General features: G+C 42.6%; 1 protein-coding gene across 2 annotated transcripts in view; it reads right to left on the bottom strand.

The window, feature by feature from the left end:
- RNF13 (ring finger protein 13) overlaps positions 1-12,476 on the bottom strand; it is a 58,786-nt gene that overhangs the window by 2,684 nt on the left and 43,626 nt on the right. For both annotated transcript variants that reach the window (XM_083177967.1, XM_083177968.1), the window contains 4 exons: positions 3,383-3,470; positions 3,014-3,104; positions 2,280-2,385; positions 713-806 (listed from right to left, as the gene is read on the bottom strand). In XM_083177967.1, coding sequence (XP_083034093.1) covers positions 713-806; positions 2,280-2,385; positions 3,014-3,104; positions 3,383-3,470 — 379 coding nt within the window. The remainder of the gene's footprint in view (positions 1-712; positions 807-2,279; positions 2,386-3,013; positions 3,105-3,382; positions 3,471-12,476) is intronic.

The following is a 12,476-nucleotide window of genomic DNA, read 5'->3' on the forward strand; positions in this document are numbered from 1 at the left end:
TTAGCAGTAGCATGGTGTCCCCTCCTCTGCCTGCAAGTACTGAGTGCATTGCTGCTGCACCTGTGCTAACTGCCCCTACAGTTCCATCTCCGTGCACCAGTCATGCACATTGTATTACACAGGTATGCCACAGGAATAGATCTCAGCTATATAATTACACTAATTAGGGGATGCATGTGCATACCTACTTTATTGCCAGTATTAAATTGCATTAATACAAATGTAAACTAGGCAGGTTTGCGGACCAGTTAAAACGGCGCTGAGAGCGGCGCAGGTGTTAATGAATAACAATTTACACGCTTCCAGATATTACATCTCTCCATAAAAACAAACATGAAATCTGCAGCTGCAGATGAGGAGTGTTGGGGAACAGCCAAGCTGTGCAGCCCGTATCTAACGAGATCTTGTTAGCAGAGCACTTCACAGCACAACATCAATGAGGCACTTAACAGATTACAGCAGAGTTTTTCTGAGAGGAGAAGAAAAAAAAAACATTGCAGAAGTCCAAAACTATTGTTCAGGAGCAGAACGGCATTCTCTCAATAACCGCGTGCAGTGAATTATGAATGCTTTCAATTACTTAGGATCAGCTCATTTGAAAGTCCTGCTCATAAGTAAATTAAAATAAATGAATATTTCCCTTATAAATCTATATTCAATGACATATCGCACAGCAGCTGTATATGCCATGTGCTAGATGGCATTCGCTTACCTTTCTTAAATTTGTGTATTGTGAGTTTTTTCAGCTGGTCTTTGCGCAGCCTATTCCTCCGCGCCCTGTGCCGGTCCTGCACAAACTTGGTGATCTAGATTTGAAAAAAATAAAATAAAAATGTGATGGGTCATTAAGGACCCGTGGAAGCGATCATCTATAACAATATGGAGCCTACACACTAAGCCAGGGGTCCTCAAACTATTTTGCTCTGGGACCCCATCAGACAATAAAAATAATTACAGGACCCCAGCAAGTGACTGCAGAAGGCCATCACATCACATGTGTAGTCAGCAGACAGCACATACATGGCAGCAGTGTGGAGGCACAAAATGATGGGAGGAGTCTAATATAACAGACAATTCAACACTTTTTTCAGACTCCTTGAATCACTGACTGAGATTAGAAAAGTCATCAGCCTGATGGTCAGCAACATGGAGTCGCGACCCCATGCTGAGAAGGTCGGGACCCACTTTGGGGTCAGGACCCACAGTTTGAGAACTGCTGCACTAAGCAATATTACAAACTATATCGCTCAGAAGGGCTAAAATTAGTGATAGCATTTCAAATATTGCTTTGTTTGTAAGGAGCTACATTGCAGCCTTGGCTCCACATTCTAGGGGTAATAAACAACCCCTCACCACCACCACCAACCCCCCTCTACACACACACAGGGGGGAGGGGGTGTAGAGGGGTGTGAGAGATAAACGTGAGGGAGGACAGAAATGAGAAATATAAAAAGGATGGCAGAAATAGGAGGAGAGAGAGATTGAGATGGCTAGTGCACCTTATGTTACATATCATACAACTGTCCCTATTTTAGAGTAGTTTTCATGTGGATATAGACAAAAAAATCATATTTATGAGGCAACTACAAAATATTGCTGAAAACCAAAGTTGTGAAATTCCAAATGAATAATGAACAATATTAAAGTACATTAACCACACAATATGGTTTAGCCATTGTGAACGGCAAGTAAGAATCACGATTATTGCCAGTACAAGAACATAAAACATACATATACATATATGAAACCTGTACAGCGCGAGTAACACTAAACTTGGGATGGTTACATCATCTCGGCATGCTAATTCCTTTACCACAATAAAGACCCCATTAAATGCTAATTAAACATACTGTTTAAGTAGATTGCATGTAAAGTGCTTTCATTACCATTCATACAGGGTCAACATTCAACTTTAGGGTCCTTATGCCCTGGGGCTGCGTTTACATGTGTGCATACAAACATGACTGCATGTGCACATGCATCCAGAACACAAGCTGCACACAGTTGCCCCCACTCCTATCATTTCAGTGGGGTTTTCAGGATATGCTCCAAATGTATAATCCCAGCGGAAATTAAAGGGAAAGTGAACGCAACAATTTAAAAGTAAGTGGAGTATACCCATCTCCTCCCCTGGAAAGTTGTTATGTAGCCGCTGCATCATCATTAATAATGTGTGCGCGCATGTAGGTAAGGAGAGTGAATACACACTGCTATATAGAGTTCTGTAATGCACATTGCTTCCATCCTTCCAACATTATGCCCATAACTTTAATACGTACCATAAAAATGACAATTAGCACCAGACAAATCCCAACTATAATCAGGAATGGTATCAAGTAGTACTCCAAAGGCAGGGTGACTTCAGGGATTAGCACAAGATATGCACTATGAAGAAAGAATAGCAAAGGAGATCATTGGTTAGAAGAAAATGGTAACAGGTCCGGTACAAAAGTATTCTAGGAACACCTAATGCTAAGGACTTAACCACTTTCTACATGTATATCACATACATTTTGGGCTTGGCATACCCTGTGTATTGCACCTGTGGCAGCTCAATTTTTTCGTGCTTTTTTTATATTTACAAAGGAACAACTGCAGTGTGTTACCGCACAATAGATCTGGTAAACTGGTTTCATTACTAGATTGATGATAAGATCTAGATCAGTTCCCTTTTTATATTTTGTATACTTTGCCTCAGTTTCTTATGTAAGATGGTCACTTATTTTGCAGAATATGGAAGATGCCATAGGACAGGAGTCAGGACAATGCTATATAAAGTCCTGATGACAGACATGGAAAAAAGTCTTCTCTATACAGAAATCAGCCTGACAAATACCACCTTTGCAACTTTTAAAATGGCTGACCCTTTCTTCCACCACCACAAATGGTTTGCTATATTAGTAAACAACTCTGCTTTGAGAACTGCATTTAATGCAAGGCGAGTAGGATGTACACGCAGATATAAAAGTCTTTGGTTTATGTGTACAGGAACGCTGAAGAGACAATATCCTACCCTTTCTCCCAGGTGAATTCTTCCTGCAAAATCCGTGCTGAAGACTCCCCGATAAACACTGATGGAATGTCAATTTTCTTTAGAATGTCAACTGAAACACATAAGAACATTCAGCACAGAGGGAACATCCAGCTTATTTTAAAAATAGCAGTTTCTACTAGCACAGATCGTGAGCTGAAATATATGGAAGAAATATGCAGAAATCCATTAATTATGCAATATTCTGTACCTTTTCTATTATTTAGGCTAAAAAAAAGTAAAAAAAATAAAAAAAAAAGGCTTTTCCCCTTTGCTTGGCTTCACATGCAGTTTTTTTTAAAGCATCATTGCTCAAGAGAAAATTGCTAGGTGAGAAAATTACATACGTACCATCATTGGATCCCATGCTGATGAGGTCATCAGAGTCCACATTGTAAATGAGAGCAGCCTTGTATCCTGCCCTCTGCGCATTCAACACCTACAGTATGAAGAAGAAAGGCCAGTTACCTTCCTCACACTTACACAAGTGATTATAGGGCTTGTTGGATGTACAATGATTGTCAAATAATTTCCAGCCGTTGTGTCTTTGAAATTGCATTTCATCCTTGGCGACAGATTTAAAAGCTCTATACAAACCAACAGACACCAAACGGAACCGCAAGGTTAATGTGGTCATACATAGGAGACTGCATAGAAGTCAATACAATGTATCGCTGTACAGGCCATTAACTTTGTTACCCACCAATTGTTTTATACAGCAATATACCCAAAGATGTAACACTGGGAAACGTAGTTTGGTTGACACCATTAAGGTTGACATCGTTTCAATTTTTTTGAGCCGACGTGCAGACAGGCGGTATTTTTTTTTTAACACAATTTTTTATTGGAGTTTTACAAACAAACATAACAAAATAAGAGTAAGGCACCATCGGTATGTATACAACAGAACAATATTTCAGCACAGTAGAAAATATAGTAAAGACATTTGGCACAACTTTAAAATTGTATTCTTAGAAGAATAATAGGTACTTATGTAATATCTGGGCTCCCGTTTTTCTTATGAGACCGCGTCCGTTCGCCACGCTTTAGGCACGTTGGCTCGCACAACACAATAGGAATGAAAAGGGTAAAGCATTGGATATAATAATCTACCGCTATAGCAAGCTACAAAATTAACCAAGATGAGAGGAAATATATGGAAAACAAAAATACAACTCCAAACAAAACCTCCCTAGAAACCCCCTCCCTGTATAACCCACCCCCAACTCAGACATACCTGGATCCCCATATTGCCCCTTAAACTATACTAACCTAATTAACCCCTCCCTCCACAACCACCCAAATAAGGACTAAAGGAGGCAGTAAACTAGTGGTAATTTGTTACCCACGTCGGTATCAGGATAAAACCATCTTCATAGTAGCTAATCTATACCAATCGAATTAATGTTCCGCATAAGTCACACAGCAAATATCTGGACGGGACCATCTAATAAGAAGTGAAATATCATCAGGGTCAGGAGGAGACATTCCATTATGGTAGAATGAAACCAAAAAGGAGTTACGCACCGGCATCTGGGACTACAGAAGAACTTCTCATTGTGGCAGTATATATCGATGAGATTCGGGGACTCCGGCAGTGTACAAGGCATGTTCACAGGATGCAAAAACGTAGAAACCACATTTTTAAGTTTAGCAATAATCTTCTGAGTAGAAGCATAAATCGCCTTAAGCAGCAGCCGTATAGGATCAGCCATAGCAATAGTGGTACAGTAGTTGCGTAATACTCCAGAGAAAGGTCAAAAATAGCAAGGTGGTGGTTAGCACACCACCAAGGTTCACCAACTAATAAGCAAGGAGAATTGAACATCCAGATAAGTATTAGGCCAACTGAATGTTATGTTGCAGTCAGCAAATTGTCCCAGCACAATTTCATAGATAATCCATATGGCACAACATCTTGTCAAGCAATTCAGGAGGTAGAAGAGACAGCCAAGCAGGGAGAAGAGGTAGAAATGCAGGAGTCAGACCAGGTGTCAGATAACAGGCTGTAATGCCACATTTATCCCTCCAAGGAGAGGGGAGGCTCCAGTGGATGTTGTGTCCCAGGAGGTTCCAAAATAGCTTCCCCATAGCAGAAGCACAGTCTCCAAATGTGCTGTATGTCTCCCACCACAAGAGAAATATAGAGCAACTCAGAGGCACAGGAGAGGAGGGGTCCATGGCACTGGCTGGACAGGGCCAATGTCAACAGAGCATTCCAAGATGGCGCCACTGGGGGCAGAGAGAATGAGCAGGCCGTACATATCACCGCCACGCCCACACCCACCAATCAGCAGCTCCTGCTGACCAGGACAGTCCATCCACTGACCCTCCTCAAAAATGCCTTGTGCATTTTTTCAGACACTCCCAGAAAACATCAGGTTTTCACAGAGTGGATTAACAATGGGCCCTTAGACCTCGTGGCGGATTGGGGGAGCCAGCGCCATCAGAGTCTGCAGGGAGCACCAGGTCTGTGATGCTGCAGGCAGGTGCAGGTACTGCCGCCTACTTATAGGCAGAGAAGCTCCCCACAGCTGAGCCTTCAGAAGGAGAAGAGGGCCTAAGGTTGAGAGGTTGCTGAGAGAAGAGGACGCACTGCTGGTTAGGCTGCTCTGGAAGCAGTTTATTTTTGTCTGGGCACAGGAACACCCGCCAGCACTTGGCTGACAAGGGATGCATCATCCTGCCCAGGCCTTGTCATGGAAACAGGTGTGTGTGTGTGATAGCGCTCCCTCCGTACCAGAAATGTGTCAGCATTTCGCCAGTCATTTAAACAAGCCAATCGAGTTGCACAGTGGTTGCAAGCAGAAGGAGGTCTTCCAGGTCCAGGTATGCATTTATTGTTATACTGAGCACTGTGGCTGCAATGGCAGTGCATGAAGGAGCACTGGCAAAGTGTGCAGGTGAGCATCACCCGGTCTACTTATTTTCTAACTGTAGACCCAGGCGAACATCAGCCAGGTGATCCCCCACCCTCTGGGTGCCCTCAATACACTCTATAACTTGGCAGGATTATGGGTCCTTCTGCCATCTTGTGATGTGTGAGAAGGGGACAAGAGATCACCCAACAACTCCTGTGATACCTCCCAGCTGTCACCCACACAGGTGGCTGGCGGTCACTGGGATGGATAGTGGTAATTCAGAACCAACAGGGTTGCATCTGATTTGGCATTCACTAACACTATCCCAGAGCCTCCTGATGTGGTCTCCACTGACTAGTGATCCAGACTCCTTCCGTGTGGTTATCTCCCACCAACCCCTTGTTATCTGCTTCACCTGTCTGGCTTAAGGGGCCTACACATGTAGCGATTTAGGGGTATTTTTTAAGCAACCTCACTAGACCGCTTAGAAAATGCCCCTACATCGTGCGTAGGGGCCTTAGCAATATCGATTCGCCGGTGCAGCAGTCCAATATTGTCAGAAGTGGTCGTTTGGTATGAATGAATGAATGAATGAATGAATGAATGAGGGCACCAGTAACTGTTTTGCGGGGGGGGAAGGGGGGGGGGGGTGTAAGCAAGTTTTCTAGTTCCACCTCATATGCTGGCTTCCTTTTAGTCATTGATAACCCATGTACAAGTCCAGTTGCTATTTCTCCCTACACAAGCACAATGCATATGGTATGTATGAGAAGTCATTCGCCAATCACTTGATTTTCAAATTGTGGAGTGATCCATGCTGAATCTTAAGATGTGTACACACTTGTACAATGTGCATTAGAGTTTGACGATAGTCAAAATCTCATTTGGATCTCATGCAGATCGAACAGGTTTTAACCCTTGCGATCCCGATGCGCGCTGCCGTATCGCAGCCAGAAAGTCTTGGCTGCATAGACTATATAGTGCAGATCTGCACTATATAGTCTAAATTGTAAGCAGATAGACTAAATTGGAATAGTCATGATTGTACAAGTGTGTACACACCATAACACATACAAAAAGGTAATTTAATTCCATTTAAAAGAAAGGGCAGAAGCACTGCAAGAGGGGCTAGTAAATTACTCTCAAACCTTGGTTCTCCTCTTAAGGTCATTGAAAATGTAATGAGATGTATGTTGTTGAATAGTTACTAGCCTACACAGAAACAACTCCGCTGCCATGACACACTTTTCCTTTCATTGGATATTTATGGCATCTGCATTCGGATAGACCAGTTCTGGCAGCCATAAATCTATTTCCTCATGAACACATACACATTTATCATTTATCCCTTTAACATTTGCAGCTCATTTACTTTTCTCTCTGTAGCAGATCTGCACGGTACTAGGACATGACACAGTGATAGTGTGTCGGGAGAAGTTGCTATTTACACTACATGAGGTCACATAGCAACACGCGAGTGGGAATTACACCAGTCAGACAGCTTCTGGAATTTGGTTAGCATTACCTTCCTTACAGCCTAGTGCTGCCAACTGGGCGGAAATTAGCATTTTCTCAAATGAGCTGAAATGTAAATCCAGAGGCTGCTTTTAACTATGACAACATTTATGTGGTTCTGAAGTAATGAACTCACACGTTTATATAAACATTATGCATAGGTTGCCCTTTGGGATAAAGTGCACCATTGGCACTGTGATAAAACCTCACCCCTCCCATTCTGACAGCAATGGCTAAGTGGGAAACAAGATGCACTTAAGAGGTTTTGGTGTGTACACACTGTAAGATTTACCATTCAATTTTGACTATATAGCCCAAATCGAATCAGTATCGCATAGACCAGGCATGTCCAACGTTGGCCCTCCAGATGTTTTGAAACTACACATCCCAGAATTCTTGCAATAGTTTTAGCATTCTCTAATAGCAAAACTGTGGCAAAGCATACTGGGATGTGTAGTTTCACAACATCTGGAAGGCCAACGTTGGACATGCCTGGCATAGACATTGAACAAGGTTTTAAGCTTTCAATTCCGATTCGATGCCAATGCGTGCTACCGTTCAGCTGAAATCGAAAAGACAAATAGATAGTGCAGCATTGAATATATAGTTCAGATTGAACGTAAATAGTATTAATTGTATGAAAATAGCACATAAGATTGCACAGCAATCAAATCTAATAGAAGGTACACACTGTTTCAAATTTTTCTATTCTATAAGCAAAATCGAATACAAATCACAGTGAATGCTTTAAATAGCATTTGATGGAGATTCGAACTCAATGCGGGCTCCTGCGTAAAGGAAATCGAATAGAAAAAAAAATGCCAGGCAAGACACTCTAATGGAAATCTAATAAATCGATAGTGAAAATCGAATGTATAGTGCAAATTAAATGTGTTCGCTGCTGCATTCAATTGGATCCAGATTCAATTTCAATCTCCTGCCTGAAGGATCAGGAACACCGAGATTAAATGGAATAGCAAAATCGAATGCACATCGAATAGTAAATCAAATGGAAAATAGTGAAAATCAAAAAGGAGTAGAAAAACTGCACAACAGGTTGAATAGGCCAAATCTAATCAAAATGAAAACTGAATTGAACCGTTTGTATGCACTATTAGTCAAATAGCTAAGGAATCTCACCGTGTATTCACACCATTAGAACAAATACGTGACTACAAACAAACAGCGTAAGATCTAGAGGGTACACAGTGAGATATGCACTATTTTTCTATTCGATTTTGCTTATAACAGAAAATTTCAATGTGCATGGAATGTTTTTTCTTCATTCAATGCAGATTTAATCCCAATGCATGCTCACGTGTAGTTATATAGTACAGATCTGTACAATATAGTCAAATCAAATACGATTCTATATCGAATCGCAAGCAAAATCACACCATGTGTACCCACTATTACTCCACAACTTCTATAGTAATATAGTTTATCAGAGATTATGAGGATTTTAGTTACAAATAGATCCTCATATCTAGTAGTGGTATGTGTTATACTAGTGTGATGAATGTCAGGTAGGAGAAATAGCCCTTCTTCATAGTAAGGAGCTTTGCATTCTCCTAACAATACATGGGGGCAAACCTAGAGGACCTCCAGTAGCCTCCCAACTGTATGTTACTCCATCAGTAACAGCAGACTAAGGGGGAGCTGACTATACCATGACTGCCACTATACCACTAGAACCTGACTACACCATGACTGCATGCAGTTAAAATCTAGTCATATCTCCAATATTCTCATCAGAGAACACTGGTCTGCACAGAGCTAACTGACCATCCTGCTATGTGTTCCCCTGTAATTCTAGGGGTATCAAATCCCTCATCTGCTCGATGGAAATTATCAGCCAACTGTCCTGATAGACGGATATGCCTTAGATCTATTCCAAATAGATTTTGACCTACGGTATTTATAGATTACCTTTACAGAGGAAACTGTAAAAAGATCTGTCTATAGATTGTAAGAATCTGTCTAAGAACTGTCTATAGATTGTAAGCGTGAGAGCAGGGTCCTCCTACCTCTATGGCAGGTTTGTTACTACTCAGTTTGTTTTATCACTGTTTCCTATTGTAAATCGCACCAGAATTTGCTGTGCTGTATAAGAAACTGTAAATAAATAAAATAAATAATGTGGTCCGCATTACTGCAACACTCTCAGTAGAGCAATCCAAAGACCACCTCTCCGATAACAGCTGCTTGCAAATGTGAACCCATATCCCTAGAAGACATTTTTAGTACATGGAAACATAACTTATTGCAATAACCGATTAACATTTTCAGAGTAAAAGTGGGGCATAATAAACATGTCCTAAAGGAGCTGAAGGTGGCATTTTACATAATGCACAGTCCATAGTTTTATTAGACTTGTTTAACCACTTGCTGGCATGCCAACATGACATGGTCACATTGCAGAAATGCCCATTGAGCAGCTGTCAGAAGATAATCTTCCAGCACCTGTCATTCTCAGTGTGACCTACCGACCCCTCTGCACCCCTGTCTGTTTCCCTAGTCAGCGTGGATTACACAGGTACACTGCAGCGATGTTAATGAAGAAAGGAACAATCACTGCACCGTCCTTCATTATCATGAATGGTGTCACTAGGCAAGGAGTGATGTGCAGCACTACAAACCTTGTGGCCCCGCATTCGACTGCAGGAGCATGCATATCACTGGTACACACTGAGCGATATACCGGTCCTTTCCACCCACCCGGACTCCATATTGCACAGTGTGTACCCAGCTATACACCATCCAAGCACAAGGTTTAGAGGACATACACATTTTTGTAATTTCATCTACAGACCAATTTTCTTTATATAATATAGATAGGTTTTAAGCAAATATAATGCCAGGACTACAGCCCCTTTAAGATGCGACAGCCATGTGTTTAATAGACTTCCTCGCTAGATACTGGGAACAGATTTTATTTTTGTAAGGAGAACACTAAAACATTTCATCTTCTTAATTGCACAGAAGAATTACATGTTTTGGTTGTGCATTATTATTCCCAAGCAACGCTGAGAAATGGTAAAATGGTTCCAGGAAAGTGTTTAAATAGGAGCTTGTGGATAAAGGCCAGCATTCCTGGAATTCCATGGGCTGTTTGATGGCAGGAGTCCCACCTAAAGAAAGGCCACCCAATGAATTCCAAACATCAATGCTCAAATAAAAAAAATAAAAAGTGCGTCAAACTCCTCTCTGCATTGTAAGCATTTATACTAAGCCGTGAAGATGAGGGTCATGCGTAGCAAGAGAAATAACACAAGACAAGTGTACAAAGGTTTAATGAATGTAAGAAAAGCCAGTAATTTATCTTACGTGGCGACACAGCTCAACCATGGACACCTGGCGACAGCTCAACCATGGAATGTAGGAGGGTCAGCAGGAGCTAGGCACCTATGCTGACTTCTTTTGAGAGGCATGCTCCTCCCATCTTCATCCCAGAATTCCTCAGTTTGTTTTAGGTGCCCACCGGAGTGGGTGCTGTGCTGACTGGCTGCTGCTGACTGTAAATTTTGTGTAGAGAAGCTAGGTGTTTATTTTCTTAATATTCACTAGGTTAGTGCAGGTGTCCAGTGTGTTTTTTCCACAGGAAGATTATACACACAGAGTGCAGCAGAGGCCGACAGAAGCGCGTCCTGAGCGTGTGCAAAGAGATACAGCTGCGTCTCCTGCACCGCGCTTCAACCTCCATTACTGAGAGGTTTTCCTGGGTCCCGGGGGCGTCCTGATCCAGCTCCCTGCTTGGGGGGAGGGGGAGTCCTGGGGGATGGACCCCCGCTATGGCGGACGCCATTTTCATTTTTCCTGAAAAGGAGTTGAAGCCTATTACAGGAGTCCAGCGCAGGGCCAAGTGGTCCCATGAAGGAGCGGCTGAAGGGGGAAAAGGCGCCATTAGGCTTCCTTCCCCACTGAAGCAGGGACTTGGTCTCTTCCTGCCCTCTGTTCTGGTGCCCTTTCTCTCCAGACTGCGGAGCTGAAGGAGGATTGCATTGCAGTACAGAGGGAAGTTTCTCCTGGGCAGCACTTTCCCCGCTGATTGCTGAGGATCCATTGCAGCAAGCAGACCGATAAGTACACTGCTACTTTATTCTGTACAACTGCCTGACATTGTGCACCATGTGTAATTAGTTACAGTTTCTTATATAGCGACCGTGATACAACAAACAGGGTATTTACAGACAGTCAAAATGTAGGAGGGCCCTGCTCGCAAGCTTACAATCTATAGGTATGACAGAAAGGTGTAGTGCTGCTGCTCTGGGGGAAAGGAGCACCAGCCATGTTAATTAACTGCAGATTTTGTGGTTTTAAATTAGCCATTGAACATATAGATCAGTGGGGATTTGTGCCCCATGTAAGTCTGTGCCTAGTGGGGCTCAATCCCAGAGGTCTGAGCAGTCTGAACCTGCGTGGGTGGCTGCATTGGGGAGGTCGTTGAATGCTTTGGTTAAGGCTTTGAATAGGCAGAGAGATGACCTGGTGGAATCTCCTGGCCCCCTTTCCCCTTCTCAACCCTCTGTGGGCTCTATTACCCCATCTCAAGTGGACCCAGCCTTGTTGCAGGTCATGCAGGACACTGCACAGTGTTCATAAAATTAATGTATTTATGGAACAATTTGCCAAAACCCCTGAGGTTGCTTCACCCAGACACCCCTTATCTACACCTCCCCTGTTGAACTTAGATTCTTATGAGGATGTCGGAGGATGTCTTTTGGGACCAGAAGGAAGAGGTTGAATCTTCTGTTCCAGGTATTGAGGATTTAATCCTGGCAGTCAAGCAGACTTTAAATCTTTCAGAAGAGGATAAGGTACCTGCTCATTGTGTTAAGAAAATACACAGCAATTCTGTGACGTTTCTCTCGGATCAGGGCATGATATCCTTACTGGGGGAAGCATGGAAAACTCCTGACAAGAGGCTTCTCATGCCTAAAAGGTTTGCTAACATGTACCCTATGCCAGAGAAACATGTAAAATTATGGGAGAAAATTCCTTTGGTGGATGCACCTGTAGCCAGGTTGTTTAAATCCACAGCTTTACCTGCTCAGCGGGGTGCTGCATTT

This window comes from Crinia signifera, chromosome 3 (assembly GCF_055691185.1).
Source record: "Crinia signifera chromosome 3, ASM5569118v1, whole genome shotgun sequence".
In the NCBI taxonomy this organism is placed as follows: Eukaryota; Metazoa; Chordata; class Amphibia; order Anura; family Myobatrachidae; genus Crinia; species Crinia signifera.